The sequence below is a fragment of the Acanthopagrus latus genome, chromosome 14 (assembly GCF_904848185.1).
Source record: "Acanthopagrus latus isolate v.2019 chromosome 14, fAcaLat1.1, whole genome shotgun sequence".
NCBI classification, from domain to species: Eukaryota; Metazoa; Chordata; class Actinopteri; order Spariformes; family Sparidae; genus Acanthopagrus; species Acanthopagrus latus.
Window position 1 is genome coordinate 18,650,048 of NC_051052.1, and position 19,176 is coordinate 18,669,223.

At 40.5% G+C, this 19,176-nt stretch overlaps 1 protein-coding gene and 1 long non-coding RNA gene across 5 annotated transcripts in view; both read left to right on the forward strand.

Annotated features, from left to right (window-relative positions):
* The window catches only part of LOC119032215, a 1,052,400-nt gene that overhangs the window by 870,397 nt on the left and 162,827 nt on the right, over window positions 1-19,176 (forward strand). The window lies entirely within an intron of this gene.
* Window positions 10,941-19,176, forward strand: part of LOC119032204 (ras association domain-containing protein 3-like) — a 32,376-nt gene continuing 24,140 nt past the window's right edge. The window contains exon 1 of the mRNA XM_037121134.1: window positions 10,941-11,467. Within this exon, the coding sequence (XP_036977029.1) occupies window positions 11,345-11,467 (123 nt within the window). The 5' untranslated portion in view covers window positions 10,941-11,344. The remainder of the gene's footprint in view (window positions 11,468-19,176) is intronic.

A 19,176-nucleotide genomic window follows, 5' to 3' on the forward strand; every position in this document is an offset into this window, starting at 1 on the left:
TAGCCAAACACACTGTTACAATAGTATATGTGGAACATTTTAGCTAAGAGATTAACAAACAAATCACAGAGTTGATGGAAGAATGGAAAAAAAACGTGTAAATTCATACATTTACAGACAAAAACTACCAATATGATGCTGAAATACATTTTTCTTTTGCAGAATACCCACGAGAATAAAAATGAGATTTTAGCTGTGACAAACCAACTCTGTCCTGAAAACTTTGTGTATTAGCTTTGCTATTTTTTGTCAACAAATTAGATTAAAGAGTTTAAAGGACATTTTGATTAAATGTTGGCAGAGAAACACTTCCTGTCTTGTGCTTCAAATCTCTGTTGACTTTTTTAATATTAGGATGAGAACAGGATCTTTCCCAAACAACATTTTTTTGATGATTTTGAATTATTTTGATGAGAATAATCCAGAAATTAAATAATGTTTAAACTCAGTTTGTCATATCCTGTATTTTATTGTCCATCTTGTGCAAAGAGAGGAAGAATAACAAGAGGATAAAGATGATGATAAAATCAATGTTTTGGTTTCTGTTTGTGTCGTGATGTGATGTGAGAACAGAAACATGAATAAAGGTGAATGACAGGTGTCGGTTTCCAAACACAATTGCATTAATATTTTAATAAATGTGGCCACAAACCTGCGGAACTGTTTCCATCTGTGCTCAGGTGGATGCAAATAGGTCAGAGAAGGCGTCATTTATCGTGTTTGAACACTTGACTCGCACTGAACTGGTATTTCCACCACTGACAGGTGACATTTTGAGTAACTGTCTGCAGTGTTTACCTGTGAGAGGTCTCGTGTTGGAGAGTTGAGACAGAAATCAGATGCAAATATCTTCCAGTAGTTACACAACCTGAATCCTGCAGAATCAACTTAAATAGCAAACATGGACTCAAAAGGTTCTTAGAGGTCGGCTAGTTTTTCAGGATTTAGGTCACCGAGGGAACTTTATCCTGTCAGAGGCACATTTTTTTTCAACATGGGGGCACGAGCGCTCTGAGTGGTGCAGGAGTGCAGGAGTCAGGATCAGTTTATCAGGAGGTAAACTGAACTCTGGAGAATCAAGTTCAAGGATTTGGTTTTTTTCTGCTTCGCTTGTGGGAGGTTCAAAAGGAAAACACAGATCTGTATCAGGGTGGGACGCTACAGCAGAATCCTCTCTGTGTGTGAGTGTGTGTGTGAATGTGTGTGTCTGTGCGCGTGTGTGTGATGCTGTTCGGTGTGTGTCTGTTGGCTCTTATCTCGGATCCTGTCCTTATCCCGGCGCACAATCTCAGCCTCAGATACCGAACGGCTCGCTGTAAATGACACACAGTCACCATTCATGCAGGCGTTTTGGAGCAGCGACACACAGACTTCACTGTCAGCAGAATAAAACACACACACACACACACACACACACACACAGATGTCGGTTGACAGTCCTCAGATTGAAACGAGACAAAGAAAACAGAAGCACGTCTTGTTTTGATTGTTAAACTCACAATAATCCCAAAGTTAAAATGAGACCTTGTGTTTCTGTTTTCCATTTGTTTGTCTATAAAGTTTGATTCAAGATTATTGTTTGAAAGCTGACTTCTGTGGAGGAAGGAGAGACTGAGGGAGGAGGAGGAGGAGGGAGATTGTGTTGGCAGGGTAAGAAAAGCTTATCACGCCAATAAATCTCCCTGAATTGAATTAAACTCTGTGTGCATGTGTGTGTGTGTGTGTGTGTTATTGTGCTGCTGCTGGAGAACAGTTCCTATACACTGTGCGAGCTCAGACCAGCTGCTTCCTCTTATCCTGTTAGATTTTGAGTAATTCAATTCAGCATTCAGCCTAAAAATATTATTTTTCTATGAAAGGCCAATTTCCTCCCGTCGACCTCGGGCTCGCAAAGCTCCCGTCGGGCCGTAACGTGACCTTTGAGCAGCGTATAAACATTCATGTCGGCCTTAAAATGTGGCCTCACCGAGGTGAGCCGTGTTTAACCTGCGCCAGGAGTGGATTTAGTCGTTTGGCTGCCCTGAGGGTGATCTGAATCCTAACATCCTCTTCTCTAAATCCAACCTTTCTATACACATTTCCTCCAGACTGAAACGTGCAGGCAGGGGCCTGATACGAGCGCAGATGATCTCGCTTCATTGTTTGTCTAAGACAGCTACAGTATCAGCAGGATCGTACAGTTTACAAGCCCACACTGGTGTAGTGTTCATCTCGAAGACCCTCTTTATAGAGAGAGCAACTAAAACTATTCTCTGCAAGCCTCACTGCAGTCATGCAAAACCAGTTATGATTATAATAACCAAAAGCACATGAGACATTAATTATTAGCATGAATGTGGAGACAGTTAACAACAGAACAAGAGTCTGAAACAACGCTAGCAGCTCTGTGAGGCTGTAATAAAGGCTAAATGCTAACATACTCACATTAATAATGCCAACGTGGGTTAAGTGTGTTAGCATGCTAACATTTATTAATTAGTGCTGAACACAAAATGCATCTGAGGATTGATAGTTTTGCAGAGCCTCTAAACAAATTGAGAATGAGCCTTCGCTAAGTTAAGTCAGGAAATCAACTGACCGCACAACATCACGGTGCAGGTGCTCTTTGACCGAACACCTTGCCAACCCTTCTGAATTTTTCCAGAACATTTTTTATTTAAGCTAGTCTGTCGTCTGTTTCTGACAGCTGTCCATCACCTCATGGCTCCTTTCAGGCTGCCACTCCCACTCCAACCAGTAATACCAGTGTAACTCTGCTCCCCAGCTGCAGTGTGACCCTGCAGGTCTGTTTCAGTTGTAGCCTGCATCCCTCCTCTCGCCGTCCGCCTGTGATTATGCGATACAGCGAGGCTGTGTGTGATCCTCTGACGGCATTCCTTCTCTCTTTGATCACCACACACTCTCTGTTTTGACTGTCAGGATGAAAAACTGGGCCTGCAGGCGACACACAGGATGTTTGGACACCGTGCACACACACAAATGCACACAAAATAATGTATATCGGTGCCTGCATCATACACATATACTGCAAATACCTGCACACACGAACTTTGTGTGAAAATACAGCTCACCCGACGGCTTTCATGCAATTTGTGGATCGGTTTCAAAGTCCCTGAGGCAAAGTGGAGCTCAGGTTGGATATTTAAAACCTGTCGCAGTGAAACAAAGGAGGCACACACTCCTCGCAGGTGTTACCGGACTATCTAGGCCCCACAGAGCTGTTTCCTGTTTCGATATCCTGCAGCAGTGGATCTGCTTCTGCTTAGCATTTTTTAAGGTGTGTGCGTGATGTTTTACACCTTCAGGCTTCGGCTTTATTCTCCCCTGTACGTTTCCATTCTGAGTATCTCCAGAGAGCTTCCTGTCATTGCTTTAAAAGGAGCCATGATTCACCAATTGGTCATCATTACGCATCTGAAACACAGTCACCAACTTTATGTTTCCTTATGCTCAGTTTTTTCTCTTAAATGTTATGACAATGTTCTGTTTTTGTTGTGGTTGGGTACAGGCACAAAAAACATTTTATCTGGGTGAGAAAAAGAGCCAATTGTCCTGACTTCTCGTCCAAAACGTCCAGTTCTGTTGCAACATATATGGCTGGAAAATTGTCCTGATGCCTCCTTGAAATCAAATCTCCCTGACTTCTCATCAAAAGTGTCCAGTTTTGATGCCACGAACGAACACGTCTGAAAATTGTCCCACTGTCTTGTTGAAAATGCGCTATTTACTGCTGCAAATTTGTCCTGACTGCTTGTCAAAACTGTACGTTTTTGTTTACAAAAACACAAATGGAAAACATCCCAATATCTTCTTCAGAATACCCATTTATTGGCTAATATTTGCAGCTGAAAAAATGTCCTGAAGTCTTAAAACATGTACGTTTCTCAGCTGTTAGTTTTCCTGACTTCTCATCAAAAGTCCATTAAAATGTAACATATTTATATCTCCATTGTTTCTTCATGGATAGTGGTCATTTAGCCATATATTTAGTTAATTATCAATGATTTTGGCAGCATCAGTCCTCTATATATTTGCGCATGTCATCCCCAAAATGTCTAATTTTATGCCAAAAGTGTAAAAAAAAAAAAAAAAAGGCAGTACAATACAAAGAAACCACAAACTCTTTATTTGTGAAGCACTTTCCTGTCATTAGATCAAGACTTTCAGGGGAAATACCACATCAAGAGAAGATAATTGAGTGGCTGTGAAAAAAGAAACACTCACTGTTGGTTCTCACGTTTAAAGTCGTTTTAAAACACTCCCACCACCATCTCTGCTCCTCCTGCCTTTCAATCAGAGACCAGACACACACACACACACACACACACACACACCCTCCTGCAGAGTAAAGAGACACACACACCCCGCGTACAAACACACACCTGTCCACAGACCTCAACAAAGTCTCGCACACTTACCTGCCCAAGGTAACAGCATCTGCACCGAGTGAGGTCACTCAGCTGAGGCAGCCTGAGGGGGAAATTCCTCTCCTCCGTCTCTCATTCTGCCGCTGTCGTTTTAGGTTTCTCTGAAAAGTGACACATTCCTCAAAGTTTGACCTTTCAGCTCTGCCAACCCTTCAACTATCCACCCGACCTCTCCCACTAACCCAACAAAGCATCCATAGGTCAGGATTAGCCACAGTACTCATGCAGCTGGAAGACGTCGACGTTTCTTACCTGTTATTTCTGATTAACATTTAATTACAAGGAAGTGTAACGGCCTAGTTAACTTACTGTTGGCTGAATATGAAAATAACAACATTACCATAAAGTTTAAAAGACATTTTGATGCTAAGATTAAGATTTAATTCATCTTTAAACCTGGATTTGATGCTTTTTTATGTGGCTTTATCACCGTACTGTCTCATCAGCTGTAGTCTGTTTGAGTCTGATCCTGCTTTTGAAACTGGATTAATGTTTAAACAGACCTTCAGTGTTTCCCACAATCACAGGACTCGTTCTTGTCAGCGAGGAAAAAAAAGACATCACAGGAGACTAAAACCCTTCCACTGAACTCAAACTAATTTAATACTTGCCAAGTGTTTATTTCTCTTTAAATTAGTTGGAATTAAGTTGTGAAACGTTGCACAAACTCCAAGACACGAATCATCTGTGTTTAGTGATTTACCCAGAATAATTCAGGGAGTTGTGAGACAAGAAGACATCATTATTTTAACGAGGGATCTTTAATCTTTATCCGAGTCGCAGTAATCCTTGTGTTTTGTCTCGACTGCATAGTGAATTTTGCAGGGACTCAAAGGAAAAGCCCGTTTTGGACATTTAACCAAGTGAATGAACAGTTTTCAAACAAATAACAGAGAAAATAAGGGTGCACGTACTGTCTAAACGCAGGATATTTAAAGATAAGTCATCTTTAGACCATTTGTTTCTGTCTTTATCTGTGAAGCCTTGCCTTCGCTCTGGAATGTATGTAATGTATAACTATATAACTACGTCCGCAGAGCTGCAGATCATCTCAGCAAACCTCCAGACCACATTTCCTCCACCGCAACCTCTCCGTCCTTCTGCATCATCATATATCTCATTCATTCCTCTCGACTCCCTCACTTTACTCGTCTTAAGTCTTCATTATAGTTGCTGTTTTAGCGTTTAGAACGAAGTGTCTCGGTGGCGTCAACTTAACGTGACATCAAGCATACACTCACGTAAAGAAGAGTGTGAAAATTAAAGTCTTTTAGAATATGATAACCCGGGTCAGGGATGGGAGGATACAGGCTAACAGAACATTCTTTGTGATTTTATATTTACATAGTTTATTGTGCAGTGTTTCTTTGTACATGTTTCTTCTTTGTTCTGTTTTTTCTTTTTTGCTGTTTTTGAGGATGTATGTCCACATTTGGCACCACAGCAGAGGCAAAACAAACGTATTATAGGTCAAAATGATCAAAAGAGGGATAGAAATTCCTGAAGTTCCCCAGACTCCCTTGAATAATCCCTCAATTTAGTGAGTTGGTGAGTCAGGAGAAACTTGAAGTGCTTTTTCTCACAAATTCTTAATTATTAAGGCCTTCTTGTAAATTCGGCATATGTTATAGCCTCAGTATCGGGGTTGCTGTAGCCCCCTCAGCACCACTAATCTCTGCATCCATGCTTATAGATCATAGGTTTGGATAGTTTTTCCTCGTCTCAGCTGTGAAACTCAGAAAACAACATTTACTACTTAATAAAAATAAAATTATTGTGTATAGAGCAGACAAAAGGCCAGAATGAGGTTGTTAAATGGCTGCGTTTTAATAGGTTGGCCATAAAGAAACTTTTGTCTTGACGGCACCGTTTTTAAAATCTAAAAATTGTGTTTCTTTTCACACATTCCAGGAAGAAAACACGTCATTCTATATTTAAAATTTAACTGAAATTCGCGCAATGAGGTATTATTTTCTGATAACTACAAACCGATTTTGGTGTCGTGGGAAGGATTTAATCTTCTCGTCGTCCGCTGTGTGCCCTCATGTTAACGGCCACAGAGTTACAGTGAAGTGTCTGCATGTTGGTCAGGAGCTGCCTTCACTGGAATGTCAGTAATGTTTAACCAGACTGGCTCGGGGCCAAATTGACTGGACAGCAGATTAACACCGGTCACACACACACACACACACACACACACACACACACAGCTCTCTGAATGTGTGTGTGTGCTGCGGCTGTCACTCTCCGTCCAGTCGGGTGAAGAAATCGTAGTCTTCTGAATGTCGAGACTGTGAGAGTGAAATACCTCGTGTGTGTGTGTGTGTGTGTGTGTGTGTGTGTGTGTGAGTCCTGCTGGACGGAGTGTGTGTTCTCGTGGTGGAGGTTAATGTTAGGAATGTAAAGCTCATATTGATGCAGGTTTATGTAGGGAAGTCTTTTTTTTTAGAATAATATATCTACAGATATTTTAGAAAGGTGCAGAATAAAAGTATGATCACCAGAAACAAACAGATCTGATCTGATAGCACGTCGACCCAGAGTATTCAGCACGCACACACATGAATATATGTACAATTAACTTTTACGTCTATGTACATTTAATATCAGATGCTTTACGACTTTCCGTACGGGTGGCTTTCACTTTCACCAAAATTAGCTTTGAACACGATATCTTTACTTTTAAACTGTAAAAAAAAGGCAGAAAAGTTTCAAGAAGGCAAAACATTTCTGATTTGGGTAAAATTAAAAGTCTAAACATGCAAAAAGCATCGATGTAAATGTGCTTATACATATTTTTAAATATCTTTTTTCGGTCTGTTCTGTTTTTGCCCTCCGTCTGCACACTCAGCTCAGAGGCGATATGGTGGCTTTGCTTATCTGTGTGCTGTGTGTGTGTTTTGGATGATCTCTGCAGTATTTTAAAGGACATGATGGTGGTTTGGCTGCCCCAGATGTGCCACATTTATTTTCGGTCCCTTTTCTAAACCCCACTGGTTTTAAATTAGAGCCTGTCTGTCTAAAAATCTCCCAGCTTGTGCTCTAGCTGTTCCCAGTACTTCTGCATATGTGTGTGTGGGTTCGGGTTGATTTACTGCAGATGTAGCAGAGATTTCACCCTGCAGCTGAACCTACTTTGCTGATCATTTTTTTTAATCTTTTGGCTGGGTGGGCTGTTATACGGACACATGATGTTAAAGATCTTTAGGAAACAGGGTCCTGTAAGTAGCTGAAAACAGAAGGTGCACTGCACTCACTTATAATTGTCTCTGTTCTCGGTAATCGCTCGCAGTTGTCGGCCCGTGAAGGGGCGATATGAGCGACCACCCGCTGAAAACAAGAGTCAAACTCTGATCCATTTAACAACCACATAAACTCAGCGGGCCGCTGCTGAACATACTGTACTTTCTTGGCGGTGACGACAGCACTGTACAGTAGTAGGCTGAAGAAATAGCTCCAGTGTGTCAGTCGCTGGTTTCGTTATTAATAATGTGAGTAAAAAGATAACTAGACCAACAAAATGATGGACAAGGGATGCTTTTGAACAATCAGTCCTTCATTTTGAGCTTGGATTTAGGCTGTGATGAGATCATTAGACTGATACACATATTGATACTGCCCTTAATACAACACACAACAGTAAAGGTCAGCACACAAAACTTTTAATTTGAGTGTTTTGGGGCTGTCACTAGTGATTGTTTATCACAATTTCCTTAAGCCTTAAAAATGCTTCATTTGTCCAACCAACAATCCAAAACCATCTTTGGTTTAGCTTGTTAGCATGGCAGCATTTAGCCAATTAGCTCTGAACAACAAATCCAGCTGAAGGTGATGAGACTTTCATCAGTTTTGCAGATATTTGGTCAAAAACAAAAGTATTGGTTAAATTAAAATTTGACCACATGATGGTGCTGGATTAAACAAATGAGTGGATCACCAAAGATCATGGAGATCTGACTGACTGATCCTCTGAGCACCATGAAAATCTCTACAAACCTTTATGACAATCCAGTAAAAGTTGTACAAATATCCCAGTATGGACTGAAGTGTCTGACCGAGAACCACACGTTTGACTAAAACATTATAATCTCAAACGGAGAGTTGTTTGTGGTGTTTGATAAACAGCCCGATCCGCCCCGACAAAACTCTGGCTGAAACTCTAAATGTTGCAGTAAAGCTGTCAGATTGAAATATCTGTCGTGTTTTCACAACATATTCAGTATCACCAGCTTTATTCTGAAAATACTGGTGTCATCCTTCCAAACCTGCATTGGTTCAGAGACAATAATAAACTTTATCGCTCCGAGTAAAAAGCTACTTTTTCTCTTTCTGTAAAAGATTAACTGCGACTGTGCACCAAAACTATGCCTCATGGTAAAACCAAACCAGAATGCGCTGAGACTTCTCATTTGGGTTTGGGTGGATTTTAATCGAAGCCTCCCGAGCAAACATTTGTATAATCCCAAAAAGACATCCCAGATAAAGAGATTTACGGCGTTATGGTTTTAAAATAGGTACAATCCCAACACCATTGTTTTAACTCTGACATCTGTTGCTTTCTATCTTGATATGTGTCTTTGTGTCATGGCGCATTTCTGCAGAGGAAAAGTGGGTATTTAAAATGTAGTTATTGGCAAATTTGTTGCTAATCATTCATATTCAAAAAGATGCATCTGATCTGATTGCACAGCACCAGACGGCAGCTTTAAGACCGTCTGGAAACCTTGAAAATGTCTGAAAGGCAGCTGTAAGTGAGTGTTGTTCCACCCAGTGAGCGGCGCTGGCCTTAGCAATTAAACACAAAATGCGTCAGTCCAGCAGCAGCAGCTTTTAAATGCCTTTGGTTGTCTGTATTTTTAGTTTACTTGATGCAGGCAGACGCAGGAAAAGCATGTTGCAGAGGAAAAAGCTCAGAAAGCTAGCGCTCGTCTGTTGCCTGTTGATCGAGGTAAGACTCTATATTTCGTCTCTTCGTCTTCATCAGTGAGCGGCTCGGTTCTGTAGCTGACCTTTGACCCTCTCGTTTTAGGAATGTGGGTGACTTTATTCTTGTCGCTTGTGTGTTTTTCAAGCGGTGAGGAGAAAGCAGCCTCAAATGTCAGCAGGACGTGCAGATGGTCCAAAATTGAAAGTTTTAAATCTGCGCTCAGTGTTTTAGCATCAGTGGAAGCATGCTGAGATTTGACCCCATTTTGCATAATGTCAAAAGATAAATCTGGTTTATCATTATTAGTTTTATAAGCTTTCATAAAAAAGACATTTTGACAAAATAATCCTGAATGAAGGTCCACTTGCTGGACTTTGGAGCTTTCAACCTTATCTCAAAATCTTTATTAGCTCGTTGTCCTGAAGGTGGATTTGTTGACGTGTCAGCAATCGTGGACTGATCTGATTCTATTATCCTGATAACTGGACAAACTCAATCTGCTGACAAACCCCCTGTGATATTGATGAAATGGACTTCTTCAGCTCAAACATGTCTCAAACTCACAGACATTTATTTGAAATATTGATATGATATATAAAGACCCCAAGAATACAAATGACCAGTACTCTATTCTAAATGATAGGTACGTTTGTATAAATGAAGCGAAAATAACCAGAAATGTTCATTTCATGTCATAGTGAAACCATGAACATACATATTTTACCATTTTTTCCAATGTCACACTATAGTATAGGGACCATTTCAAACATTTGTTCTGCTGAGGAAAAATGTAATTTAATTTTATAAACTAATGCCTACATTAAAAAAAATATTTTAAGTATATTCAATGTCATTTATTAATTTATTTTTGATATTTTTGCACAACATATTCAATGCCAACATTTATAAAACTATTTTTAGTCAATTTAATGTTGAATTACTTTATTCAGTGACCCCTTTAATTATTTTTCTTTATTTTTGGCAGCTTTGGTCCTCCATATTTCAGCAGTTTAATAGACAAAGCAGAGTCAGGGAACATTTTATGAAGGGACGACCCATATTTACAGGCTGGAAAGTGGCCCAGTTTGTGTTTTATTATTGACTTGGTCTCAATAGGCCACTAAAAAACAAAACAGTATGCTTGAGTATAAGTTGTTTACTTCACTGAAATTCCATTTACATGAGAGAAATATTAAATCAATAAGACAAAACAACAAAATCCACCCATCCACTAAATTTGTTCCCCCTCAACCTTTATTGATTAATTAATACAAATAAAGTGCAGTTTACAGAACAAGAAAGACATTTAAAGATTCAGAAATGAGGTATATAAAAAAAATTTAAATAAAAAATAAATATATATGTTAAAGAGTTATATGATATACAAGACAATTAAAACTAAACATAATTAATTTATGATTAATTTAAATTTCTGATCTTCAACATTCACTCAAACTGGCCATCAAAGCGCTGATTGGCTGTCGGATGCATTGGGCGTGGCGTCACTAACTGTCATACATACGATTGGTTGGCTGCAGTTCATGCTCGTAGTGGGCGGGGCCTTACTGTAGTCTGGCTGTCACACACACACACACACACGGAACAGAAGTTGAACCATACGTTGTAGAGTGTAACGGGACAGGCGTCGTGAAACTGGAGTTTTTTTGTGGGGTTTTCTTCGGTATCTCTGCTGAAAGTGGAAAGCTGTCAGTAGTTAGAGGACCTCCCGTTTTGTAACAACCGACAGAAACGTTTCCACTCAAAAAAATGGAGATGTTTAAATGAGTTTGGTGCCATGCCGGTGGAGTAAACGGGAGAAGAAGGACGGACGGGGGATTGGGACGAAGCTGAGAGGAAGTCATCCCATAGAGAGCAAACAGCGACTAACACTACTTACTCTCGGCACTCCGGAGTTAATTTCAAGCTAACGACTGTTCAGTTTCGGGGGTTTTGATGCAGCAGAGTTTGAGTCGAGAGGTTTTCTCCGCAAATGACGTGGAATAGCACGATGAGCAGTGGCTACAGTAGCTTGGAGGAGGACTCCGAAGAGTACTTTTTCACGGCCAGGACCTCTTTCTTCAAAAAACCCTCCGGAAAAGTCACAGTGAGCAAGGTAAACATGAACTACCCACAGCTTCTTTCAAGATGAGCTGCTTGTGTTTTGTAGATAAGTCACTGCTGGATAGACCAACTCTAAATGTGCCGGTTGGCTCATTTAGAAAGGGCGTCATTCAGAACTCCATATAACAATCTGTCTAATCAATACTCCCTAGTTTATTGATAAAAACCTATAAGAAATAGACGGAACCGAAGCTGATATGTAAGTCTTTAATAGTCATACCAGAGTTCGGCATACATTTAGTATAAAATTACACTCCCATTTTAACTGAAATATCACTTTAAGAGTTGGTCCACCTGTTGTGTCCAGTCACGTTTGCCCATTCAAAATGACCGTGGAAGCACCAAGGGGCGTCGCTCAGAACTTCATATACAAATCCCATTAAATCAACATTTTCTAGTGACACGAAATATACTAAAGCAAAATTGTTATGCTTTAGTGTGCATAGTTGACTTCGGCATACAGCCAGTATAGCAAAATTAACCTGTTACAACAGAATTTTAACTTGTAGTGTCGGTTCACCTCTTGGGTCTGCCATGGAAGCAGCAGAGGGGGCGTCGCTCAGAACTTCATATAAAAATCTTTCATATCAGATTTTCAGTTGTTTATAAGCAAAAGCGTACTTGAATAGACTGACTTTAAGATAATTTGTAATTCTTTAGTGGTCATACTTGAGTTCGGCATAAATCAAGTGTACAAATACGCACCAGTTTTGAATGAACGATCACTTTTAGATTTGGTTCACCTGTTGTGTCTCGTCACGTTTGCCCAACAAAATCCACAGTGGACAGAGGAGAGGGGGCGTCGCTCAGAACTGCTTTTGACAATCTGTCATATCAATATTCTGTAGTTTGTTAATAAAAACACATAAGAAAATCGACTGATTTGAAACTAATTTGTAAGTATTTGATAGTCATATTAGAGTTCGGCATACATTCAGTATTCAAATACACGTCCATTTTAATTGAATCCTCACTTTTAGAGTTGATTCACCTGTTGTTCTCTGTGCCAAATTTAGGAGAGGGCCCTAAAGGTGGGTAAAGTTACAGTATTTCAAGTTTTAGCATTTACATTGGGTTAGATATGAAACTCAAAACCTTAAATTGACTGAGTTGTCTGGTAAGTGTTGGAGCAAGTTAAAGGAATATTTACATAACAACAACCAATCCATTTTTTAATCCTGTTTTGACAAGTTTGACAGGTTTGGCCTACATTAACCCCCCCTTAGACTAATTTGAATTTTAGTTGATCCTTAATGCACTACTGTACTCCTAAAATACAAAAGAAAGAGGCTGTGATCAGTAGGCCAGTGGTTTTTACCCCCAGGGACTCACATGAGATCATCACAACCCCAACCTTGTGACCCATTTTGGCCCTTGTTCAGACTGTTAAACAGCCTGAAATAAAACAGTGCATTCCTCCCTGGATTTGTGTTTGTTTGTGAAATCTTGCCTTGCCTGCAGACTGAGAGACTTGGGTCTAGACTGGGCATTGGATTGAGTTAAAACCAAAGACATTCAGCTTTATCATGTCTGGAACTCAAAAAATTAGGTCACTGGTCAGGTCCTTGATTAAACACTGGCCTGCTTCAGTCTTCAAGTGGCTCTCACTCCAACTGATCCACTTGTCCACACACATACATGCATTCACAGGATCCCAGACAGTCGTGCAAACACAGCTGGTTTGTTCCACACTTCGAAAATTGGCGTACTCTAACAGAATTGAGCTATTCTTCTTCTCTGCCCACTTCGTGTGTGTGTCTGTGACACGGGTAGCTTGCAGAGTCTGCAGCGATGGACGACCCTCCACTTTTCCATAACAGACCCCTAACACAGGTCCCCGTTACTCATGGCAGTGTGTGTTTGTGATGCACAATGTGGCCCATACAGTGCTGCGAGAGAGGTCGTGACCTGCAGTGTCTTAAACTGTGGACCTGAAATGGGACCCTGGCAGCTGTACGGTGGTGTCCCACATGCCAACAGTAATTACAGCTAGAGAAGGGACGTGTCCTTTGGGAAAAAATGTGTGGTACTGCTGTATGAAATTACTGGTTCTGTATCGGAAAAATACAAGGTTATTGTGAGAGTTCATTTGTATTTATGTTTACCGCATAGTTGTACTTATGTGGAGGCCTTAATTGATTACCTAAAATACTATAAAATGTCTGGAATGTGGTAACTTTAGTAAAGCTGGCAGTGTGCTCAACATAAATTTGAAACTGGTATGACAGAAAACACCATTGTACCCACTGTGACTAGTGTCCATTTAAAGAAGTGTAATTGACTAATTGAAGGCAGCACCATGTTGGGATTAAGGCTGCAAGTGGGGATGTTGTTATTTTGTGTATGTTAGAAGTTTTATCAGTATTGGAATTCTTTATTTCCTTGGTTTGGTATCTGTGTCGGCCCAGAAGTTAACAGCATCCTTTATTAGGGAATTACATCCAATCAGCTTTGTCTCCACAGAAAATAATTTTTTATTCTCTTTTATGGGTTAACCTTTTAAAATAAACCCTTAAACTGACAACTAGTGTGCACAGTAACAGTAACTCTGTCCCTATTTCCCCACCACTGGTACTGTCAACATTTTAAAAAACACGTTGACATTATTTCTGATCGCTGAGAGGGAAGACTGGATGTGATTTCCGTTGGACTTTAATTACAGTGGCTCCCAGGAGAGAGGAGACGTTTCTCATTTGGCTGAAGTCCACATGAGAAAGTGCAGTTTAATGAGCTTGAATGTAAACAGAGAGACGGAGGACAAACAGACAAACACAAAGGCTGACGGACTGATGGGTGATAAACGGACTCTGGATGGTCGAACAGGGAAATGAGATGTTACAGTCTGGCTAGAGGAGGATTAATCACACACACACACACACACACACGGACACACACATGGACATTCCTGCCCCCACTCGCCCACTCATCCACCTTTTCAGAGTGTGAATGGTGTTTCTGTTGGGAAATGTCACGATGACCAGTGGGTCTGTGTGTCTCATGAAAAAAAACGCTTGATGGTAATAATCCCACCCGACCCCCCGGACACACACACATGCACACACATGCACACACACACACTGGATGGCTAAAGCAGATCATCTTCAATTCAAACCATCCTGGCAGACTGAGGGCTTACTGTGCTGTATTCATCGTATCCCGTTGCCACAGAGACGCTTCCACTGATGCCGTTGTCTTATTCTTCACAGCAACAGTCATGGCATCTCTTTGTATTTCTATATTTTACAGACTTTTGAAAGGGCTTTACATTACTACAAAAATACCCCTCGATACATCCATTTTTATGTTGCTGTTGAGAAACTCTGCACTCGACTCTGGAGTCTGTACATCTTGGTTTTACAGTAGAACTGATAACAGTCACAGTCTGATGCCCTGGTTTATATGTACGTCACGCTCGCACATTAACACGGTGCAGAACATTTAATGTAGTTTGCTCTGACAGTGCTCGCGTTGTGCCTGCGTAATGGGTGGAAGTCAGCAGGTCAGCAGTTGCTTCTTCACTTACCGGTGTCATCTGATGAGAAATAAGTTAATATGGTGGTGTAGAGTATCAGGAGATGTCCGTAATTGGGACCTGTTTTCCAAAAAAACAGGGATCCAGTGAGAAACACAGCTTTCAATTCTTTTCTCCATGCATCTGTAAACTTGAGTTGTATTTTTTTTTTTTTTTTTAAATGTGGGTAAAGTTTGCAGAAGACAAGTGTGGTACAGTCAAATGTGATCCAAATCTGCAAAAGTAGTTCGATGCAGGGAGGATGTTGGTCAATCCAGAATTTCCTGCAGTGTGGTATCAAGATTCAAGTTTAAAACACTAGAAACTGAGAGACTATTTGTTTTCTCAACTTGCCTGAAGGAAATCTGAAACACCTCCTTATATGTTACAGATTACTGTTTTGACAGCCCACGTCTTTGGAAATGTAGGTGTTTTCCACGTCCCACGTGCACAATTTTGGTTTCTTTTCTTACTCAGATATAAGACAGGGTATTACTTTATAGGTACCAATGAAATGTTTTTGTTTGTTTGTTTTAATACTAGTTATAGGAGGTTTTTAGCCTCTATTTGACAGGACAGCCTAGAGAGTGACAGGGACCAAGAAAGAGATCAGGATCAGAAGTCAGATTTTGTTAATATTATGCTTGTATATGTTTACTTTTCGAGAGGTTTGGCTCAATTTTTGAAATTGAATAAAAGATTTGTAGAAAAACGTTCCTGTAAGCATATTATTAACAGTACTACCAGTCTGTTCAATATACCAATTCAAACAGATGAATGTTTTAAAGCTCTGAGAGATGGGCTATATCACAAAACCACTATATCTTTATCACTATCGGTGTTTTTCCATAAACAGTGTATCAGTCATACCACTCCTAAAAGCTTAATTCCCAGCCTTTGAATCCGCTTATGATTGCAGCAGCAGAGTTACACATCGTTGTTAATGTTGGCTCATCACCAGTGTGTCACAGATTCATCAGCGTGTGTCAATCTGTCAGAGGAAGTTGCATTTCCTTACAACTCATCCAGTCACCGTGTGTATACAAACCAGTGTTCCCAGCAAAAGACGCAAAAGGTAGGCTGTGTTTACCTTCAGAGCTCAGATGCTTTGAAGAGAAGTGACCTCATCGTGTAGAGTAATAATCAGAGGCTTGTTTGACCGCTCGCTCGCTCCCACAGCCTTTATGGTGCAATATTTTTACATGACCGCACCCCTGAGGAAAAAACTCTCCAGGTGTGTTTTCCTTTATGTTCATTTGTTTTTAGACGTACTGGCGGTTGTAATGTGTCCAGTTTGACCAGTCTTTGTGCTTCTTGATAAGTACAGTCTCATGGGAAATTCTCTAGAAAACCCAGCAGACATTAAAGTGAGATCATTCTTTACTTCCTTATCTGTTGCTGTGAGAAAACTGCCTTATGCTTTTATCTCCCAGGGTAACTGATAGACAGACTGCCATCGCGGTAGCCAGATATAGATCTTATCTGTATTGTGTGTTGGTTTTTTTTTCTCTCTCTCTTTCTTTCACACTACAGTAAACAACTGCCTGGCATCATCGACCAGCTCACTGCAGCTGAAGAAGCCAACACAGAAAGACCTTTTTTAGTTTAACGCTTAAAAACTCGGTTTTAAATATTCCTAACATCACTGAGCAAAACATACAAAACATTCAGAATATAATCCGATGTGGTCTCTGCTGTCCTCATGTACACGTGAATCCAAATCTGTCCTTTCTCACATTCTCCCTCTCTAGATTTCCTTCCTCTGTCTCTCCAACCTCACCCCATTCTCTCCTCCATTCTTCCTCCACCATTGTATGTCACTTCCTGACTGTTCTCGGCTCTCTTTCCTGTTCTCTCAACACCAACAAAGCCGCCCGGGTCTTGTTGTTTGGTTGCATTAAAAATCAGAATTGCCAGACTCACTTTAAAAAAAAAAAAAGTTTACTTACATTACATGCTGTTGCTTTCATCGTCAGTGCACAGCTGGCTTGATTATGCTTTCTGTTTTTTTGTCCCTGAATGTGTCAGCAGTATGTTTTATTAAGTCGTACGAAAAACACACGTGTTTATGCCATTTTCACAGCAGCAGCAGGTGAGCCACGTGTGGAGGAAGTTTTTAGTTTGTAGCCTATGGAAACCAACATGGTACTGATTGACGTTACATCAACAAGGTGCACTTACAAGCTACCTAGGAACGGCACTTAATTATTTAAGGCAGGTACCTTTTTGACGGAAGTTACATAAGTGATGTAGTGACTCAAACCAAAACCACATTGTCAACCAAGTCAGGTTGTAGTGGGAATGGTGATATGTTGTTTTGGGAGATGCTGACAACTGCTTGTCCACTAGCTCATTGATCATAGATTGCGTCATGGACTAAGAAAGACACGAGTAAAACAAGATGAACTGGGTCATCAGATGTACTTGGGTGGCCCGCCAAGTGAAATATATGTGTTGGAAACACAATCCAGAAGAAAGTCACACCAGCTGAAACTAATTTTAGCATTTTTATTGACAAATTAGATTACTTTGCCATCATTTGTGTGATTGATTGAATGAGTAATAGTGGCAGTATGACACAATTCTAAATTCCCCTCATAGGAACTGTCTCATGCTGCTTCAACAGCTCCTCACATGATATAAAACATTTTCGTCTGCCTTTGAAAAGTAACCGCATGTTTTCACCCGTGACAGGATCTGGTATCATGCCGCATTATGCACACTTGCATTGTTCTGTTTGATCCAGGAGGCTGTATCCCGCCATGGAGGCTCTATCCTCCTTCTTCTCACTTGAAACCTGATTCCTGATTCTCTTTGCATACTTTCTGCTCCTGTTACCTGTAGTCCTCGGTGTTAGAGTTATAGTTTGAGAAACATTTGGCCCCAGTTTTATCTTGGCAGCGGCCTTCTGTCTGACACTGAATCTATAAGCCTGCAAGATCAAGTTGCCCTTGGCCGTCTTTGAACCTCACTAATGACTATTAGGGCACTTCCACTGATGCAGATTAAACCTATGACCCATTAAGCATTGTACATCTCTTAAACTCTGTTAATCAAGTCTCAGATTTACCACTGATTGTCATGAAACAAGACTCAAAGTTTGGGGATTTCACAAGTCTTTAGTCTGTGATTATAGCTTCCTCAGTTGGCCACAGGTTGGTCGTCTGGCACAAGAAGCATCATGTGAGAGAGCGTGCTGATGTCTCATGTGAATTACAGTTGTGTTTAAAGTTCTTCCAGTCAACCTTTACAGTGTTTAGACTCACAACACTGCCATGCCAACCATAAACACAGGAGGTGGTGTTAGAGATCTCAGGTTCTTTTCATGTTTGTATGCGGTGTCCATGAGGGCCTTGACGATTGTACTGCATGAAACTTGATCAACCAGTTGCTGAAACCTGGAAAAACAAAATGTGCGGTGAACTTCGAGGAGTGACGGCAGTCTGACTTTCATTTTTATTGATTGAGTCCGTTGATCGTCTAAATGTCCCTTCAGAAGTTTTTTACACTCCAATTCAAATTGCAGTGTCTTTCTTCTTGGCTCAGACTGGAGGATCTCAACAATTATCGGGTAGATTATCATGAAACTTGTGCAGATATTCATGGTCTCCAGAGGATGAAACCTCGTGAATTCAGATATCCATCACCATTGGAGATATTTTAATAATTATTTTAAGATAATACCTGTAAATTGAAAATATACCCGTCACCTCTGATGCTTAACGTGGTACAGTAAGAGCACGCTGGGGCTTCTAACACAGGCTATTGTAATCTCTGTCTACAGCCTTTGGTCCTGTTTCTACATGAACAATTACAGTGAATGTATTCCTGTTATTATTTTGTTCCATGGTTTTGGGCGATGTTGCTCAGTAGCAGTGAGGCAATAAATAATTCTTCTCAGACCACCAGACTTTTATTCTAGTTCTGAGGGTCCCTTCATTGTGTAATAGCTGCCTCGGAGGCTTTTATACCGACATAAATCAAATTTACAAGGGCTCTTTGTGCTTTACTGCTTTGGAATGACTTTACAGTAGATAACACTTTCAATAACCACAGTTTCAACAACAGCAAAAATAATCTTAATATGTGAGCCAACACTGTTTTGTGTCTGTGTGTGTGTGTGTGTTCACAGACCCATTTCAGTTTGAAGTTCGGTCTCTGTTGACCGTCTGCAGGTTACATAAAGCTTT